A 5,264-nucleotide genomic window follows, 5' to 3' on the forward strand; every position below is an offset into this window, starting at 1 on the left:
ATTCCCCTCTCAGATCCACACACTGCATCTCAGCACCATTCGCATCTGGTGCAAGCAGAGAAGGATCCAAGTATCAGAGCTGAGAATTCATCCCATTCATGTTGTATGCTCATGTCACATGGTCCCTCAAGGGAAAGAATATGGACATTTCAAAACCAGGGGGACCCTTGGTGCAGAACAGACATTGCTGTTGTTCCAAAAGCAGTTGGTGCGAAGCACAAATCCGTTCTAAAGGGATAGGATGGCATTAGATTTATACTAATGAAATTTTACACGTATTGAAAATTAGCAGACAAGAGCATGCATGAAAACTACACCCACCCACACACTCTGCCTGTATGTTTCTAATGAGATTAAAGATAATAGCATCATTTTTATTGCAACATCAGCACAAAGGTATCCGCCAGTTTTATTTCTCTGATCTTAAAGGCCAATTTGCACTTGTTAGTTTTGCAATAGTAGACAGTCTGGCATCCTTTCCTCTGGATCATTTGTCATATCTCCTGTTAGAGAACTGGATGGAGAAGGATTTTCTTCTCCATTTGATAGCTCAGCCTTTAGCAGTGCCTTGGTTTCCAAAGCAAAGTGTTTGCTTTTCTAGGGGGCATTATTTGTTCTCGTGTCTTGTCACCAGGTGGTGCTACAGTGCTGGCCAAATACTGCGGTAACCTGTTTCCAAAGCATGGTACCCTTCCAAAGCCATGTGCTGCATGGTTTTGTTTCCTATCACCTTCGCTACCCAGAGCTGCACTTTGGATTCCTTCCTGCAATGGCCCTTCTTTGGGAACATCACAAGCTTTTCAGGCACCGCTTCACCATTTTTCTTACTGAACTGACTTGCTCCAAAGATTTGTGCAAGGACATTGTGTCCATCCCCTTTACGGCATTTCTAATTGGATCTGCACCTGCTCCAGGGTAGAATCCATGTCTCTCTTTCTTCCCTAATGTGATTTTAGAGTATGGCGTATTCCTTTCCTGATCTGATGTTCCATCTCCATTTTCTTGTGGACTAGGTGCGGGGGGAGGGGAAGGGGAGGGGGTGGTTTCCAAGCACCAGTGAGCTGTTCCTTTGACTAGTCTGAATACCAGCTGGGTATCAGACATGCTTGGCATGCTCTGAGTTACTACATTCAGGATATTGTGAGCTTCCTCTTTCTTCCCAGGAAGAGAATCTGACTGGGGGAAAGTCTAGCGGAAAAAGGGATTTTCTTTTGGTGCTGGAGAATTCCCTGCACAGCACAAACGGCCAGAGGAAGGATACGCTGCATTCCCTCTGTGATCTGCTGGGTTGCCATCTGGGACTGACATGGTGACTTTCTGGTGTCCTTGCTCCAGTGAACCAAACCCTCTCATCTGGACACACCCGTACTTCCAGGCCATCCCAGCCAGATGCTTTAGGTTCTCTCTAAACCCAGCTGGGAAACTATTGGGGTACGGTGCGGTCTCCGTCTGTCCCAATAAACCTATTTCAGGGCCCCAGGAATATCATTCTGAATATCGCGATCTGCCTTGGTGAGACGGAAGGCTCTGTAGCTGGGAATTATACTCCTAGTCCCACGAATTGCCCAAGGGGGTGCTCTCTCCTTCCAAACACACCACTAGAATTAAATGGAATATTTCCCGTTTGCTTTGGGAGGGAGGGGCATGTCATAAGCTGGAAAATTCTCTTCAGGAGCCCAGGGGTTAATTTCATTATACTGTAAATCTCCCCCAAGGCTGGATGGGTTGTCTGTAGAGTACTGGAAATAGACCTGCTGCTCTGTTAGATCACATGGGATGTACTGTGGGTTCCCATGTTGTCCAGCTGGGCTGCCCTCAGGCAAGGGCTGCTCATGGCCCCATTTTCTTTGTCCAGGGTAAGACTCATGCCCTAGCTGATCAAAGCGTTCGCTTTGATAATAGCAGCTTCTTTGCCTCTGACTTGAAGGAGAATCTGGAGGATAAAAGGGATTTCCCAGTTGCCCTCCTGGGCTGATGCCAGGAGAGTTTTTTCTGCCATCCCAAAATCTGCCCCTAGAGTAAAGCACATCTCCCCTTTGACCATAGGAATAACTGTCAGGGTAGGAAATGCTCCCCTCTGGCCCAACGAGGTACCTGATGGGTACACCGAGCCTTTGCACTGCCCCATTGTGCCTGCTTGAAAGACCGGGGAGTTTTGCTGGTGATGCCACACCTCACCTTCTGGACAGGGAAAACCGTCTCTTTCAGGATAGGAAGGGTTAACTGTCTGTCTCTCCCAGTCATGCTGACTGGTTACCGGCTCAGACAGATGTCTCCTTGTATCTAAAAAGGCACCCTGAAGGGATGGCTGGCTTGTCAGTTGTGTCCCAGAACCTGGGATTCAACCAGTATCTTCCCTTGGATGACAGAAGTTGTCAAAAGAAAGGCAGTACTTGTCGCACCTTAGCCCTGGTCTACACTAGGACTTTAGGTCGAATTTAGCAACGTTAAATCGATTTAAACCTGCACCCGTCCACACAGTGAAGCCCTTTATTTCGACTTAAAGGGCTCTTAAAATCGATTTCCTTACTCCACCCCTGACAAGTGGATTAGCGCTTAAATCGACGTTCCCGGCTCGAATTTGGGGTACTGTGGACACAATTCGATGGTATTGGCCTCCGGGAGCTATCCCAGAGTGCTCCATTCTGACCGCTCTGGACAGCACTCTCAACTCAGATGCACTGGCCAGGTAGACAGGAAAAGAACCGCAAACTTTTGAATCTCATTTCCTGTTTGGCCAGCGTGGCAAGCTGCAGGTGACCATGCAGAGCTCATCAGCACAGGTGACCATGATGGAGTCCCAGAATCGCAAAAGAGCTCCAGCATGGACCGAACGGGAGGTACGGGATCTGATCGCTGTTTGGGGAGAGGAATCCGTGCTATCAGAACTCTGTTCCAGTTTTCGAAATGCCAAAACCTTTGTGAAAATCTCCCAGGGCATGAAGGACAGAGGCCATAACAGGGACCCGAAGCAGTGCCGCGTGAAACTGAAGGAGCTGAGGCAAGCCTACCAGAAAACCAGAGAGGCGAACAGCCGCTCTGGGTCAGAGCCCCAAACATGCCGCTTCTATGATGAGCTGCATGCCATTTTAGGGGGTTCAGCCACCACTACCCCAGCCGTGTTGTTTGACTCCTTCAATGGAGATGGAGGCAATACGGAAGCAGGTTTTGGGGACGAAGAAGATGATGAGGAGGAGGAGGTTGTAGATAGCTCACAGCAAGCAAGCGGAGAAACCGGTTTTCCCGACAGCCAGGAACTGTTTCTCACCCTAGACCTGGAGCCAGTACCCCCCGAACCCACCCAAGGCTGCCTCCTGGACCCAGCAGGCGGAGAAGGGACCTCTGGTGAGTGTACCTTTTAAAATGCTATACATGGTTTAAAAGCAAGCATGTGAAAGGATTACTTTGCCCTGGCATTTGCGGTTCTCCTAGATGTAGTCCTAAAGCCTTTGCAAAAGGTTTCTGGGGAGGGCAGCCTTATTTCGTCCTTCATGGTAGGACACTTTACCACTCCAGGCCAGTAACACGTACTTGGGAATCACTGTAGAACAAAGCATTGCAGTGTATGTTTGCTGGCATTCAACCAAAATCCGTTCTTTATCTCTCTGTGTTATCCTCAGGAGAGTGAGATATAATTCATGGTCACCTGGTTGAAATAGGGTGCTTTTCTTCAGGGACACTCAGTATGGCCCATTCCTGCTGGGCTGTTTGCCTGTGGCTGAACAGAAATGTTCCCCGCTGTTAGCCACAGGGAGGGGGGAAGGTTGAGGGGGTAGTCACGCGGTGGGAGGAGGCAAAATGCGACCTTGTAACGAAAGCACATGTGCTATGTATGTAATGTTAACAGCAAGGTTTACCCTGAAAGAGTGTAGCGACTGTTTTATCAAATGTGTCTTTTTAAATACCGCTGTCCCTTTTTTTTTCTCCACCAGCTGCATGTGTTTCAATGATCACAGGATCTTCTCCTTCCCAGAGGCTAGTGAAGCTTAGAAAGAAAAAAAAACGCACTCGCGATGAAATGTTCTCCGAGCTCATGCTGTCCTCCCACACTGACAGAGCACAGACGAATGCGTGGAGGCAAATAATGTCAGAGTGCAGGAAAGCACAAAATGACCGGGAGGAGAGGTGGAGGGCTGAAGAGAGTAAGTGGCGGGCTGAAGAGAGTAAGTGGCGGGCTGAAGACAGGGCTGAAGCTCAAATGTGGCGGCAGCGTGATGAGAGGAGGCAGGATTCAATGCTGAGGCTGCTGCAGGACCAAACCAGAATGCTCCAGTGTATGGTTGAGCTGCAGCAAAGGCAGCTGGAGCACAGACTGCCACTGCTGCCCCTCTATAACCAACCGCCCTCCTCCCCAAGTTCCATAGCCTCCACACCCAGACGCCCAAGAACGCGGTGGGGGGGCCTCCGGCCAACCAGCCACTCCACCACAGAGGATTGCCCAAAAAAAAGAAGGCTGTCATTCAATAAATTTTAAAGTTGTAAACTTTTAAAGTGCTGTGCTTAAAGTGCTGTGTGGCATTTTCCTTCCCTCCTCCACCACCCCTCCTGGGATACCTTGGTAGTCATCTCCCTATTTGTGTGATGAATGAATAACGAATGCATGACTGTGAAGCAGCAATGACTTTATTGCCTCTGCAAGCGGTGATTAAAGGGAGGAGGGGAGGGTGGTTAGCTTACAGGGAAGTAGAGTGAACCAAGGGGCGGGGGGTTTCATCAAGGAGAAACAAACAGAACTTTCACACCGTAGCCTGGCCAGTCATGAAACTGGTTTTCAAAGCTTCTCTGATGCGTACCGCGCCCTCCTGTGCTCTTCTAACCGCCCTGGTGTCTGGCTGCGCGTAACCAGCAGCTAGGCGATTTGCTTCAACCTCCCACCCCGCCATAAACGTCTCCCCCTTACTCTCACAGATATTGTGGAGCACACAGCAAGCAGTAATAACAGTGGGAATATTGGTTTCGCTGAGGTCTAAGCGAGTCAGTAAACTGCGCCAGCGCGCCTTTAAACGTCCAAATGCACATTCTACCACCATTCTGCACTTGCTCAGCCTGTAGTTGAACAGCTCCTGACTGCTGTCCAGGCTGCCTGTGTACGGCTTCATGAGCCATGGCATTAAGGGGTAGGCTGGGTCCCCAAGGATACATATAGGCATTTCAACATCCCCAACAGTTATTTTCTGGTCTGGGAATAAAGTCCCTTCCTGCAGCTTTTGAAACAGACCAGAGTTCCTGAAGATGCGAGCATCATGCACCTTTCCCGGCCATCC

The 5,264-nt window shown here is 49.4% G+C and overlaps 2 protein-coding genes and 1 pseudogene across 2 annotated transcripts; 1 reads left to right on the forward strand and 2 right to left on the reverse strand.

Moving 5' to 3' along the window:
* Positions 1-444: 444 nt before the first annotated feature.
* Positions 445-1,380, reverse strand: LOC140911979 (enamelin-like; annotated as a pseudogene).
* Positions 1,381-1,548: 168 nt separating this feature from the next.
* Positions 1,549-2,401, reverse strand: LOC140911980 (enamelin-like; the record flags this gene model as incomplete). The annotated part of the gene is given in 3 exon segments (XM_073346137.1): positions 1,549-1,643; positions 1,646-2,071; positions 2,074-2,401. Coding segments are annotated over 3 exon segments (849 nt in total), but the record flags the coding sequence as incomplete, so codon positions are not given.
* Positions 2,402-2,487: 86 nt separating this feature from the next.
* On the forward strand, positions 2,488-4,492 carry LOC140911877 (uncharacterized). Its single transcript, XM_073345945.1, has 2 exons — positions 2,488-3,345; positions 3,933-4,492. The coding sequence occupies exons 1-2, from the start codon at positions 2,763-2,765 to the stop codon at positions 4,472-4,474; spliced, it is 1,125 nt and encodes a 374-aa protein (XP_073202046.1). The 5' UTR covers positions 2,488-2,762; the 3' UTR covers positions 4,475-4,492.
* The last annotated feature ends 772 nt before the right edge of the window (positions 4,493-5,264 follow it).

The sequence above is a fragment of the Lepidochelys kempii genome, chromosome 5 (genome assembly GCF_965140265.1).
Source record: "Lepidochelys kempii isolate rLepKem1 chromosome 5, rLepKem1.hap2, whole genome shotgun sequence".
Classification (NCBI taxonomy): Eukaryota; Metazoa; Chordata; order Testudines; family Cheloniidae; genus Lepidochelys; species Lepidochelys kempii.

Coding starts and splice junctions, on each gene's coding strand:
- LOC140911877 (XM_073345945.1), top strand. CDS start 2,763: ATGCAGAGCTCATCAGCACAGGTGACCATGATGGAGTCCCAGAATCGC. Junction 3,346..3,932: donor AGGCGGAGAAGGGACCTCTG/GTGAGTGTACCT, acceptor TTTCTCCACCAG/CTGCATGTGTTTCAATGATC.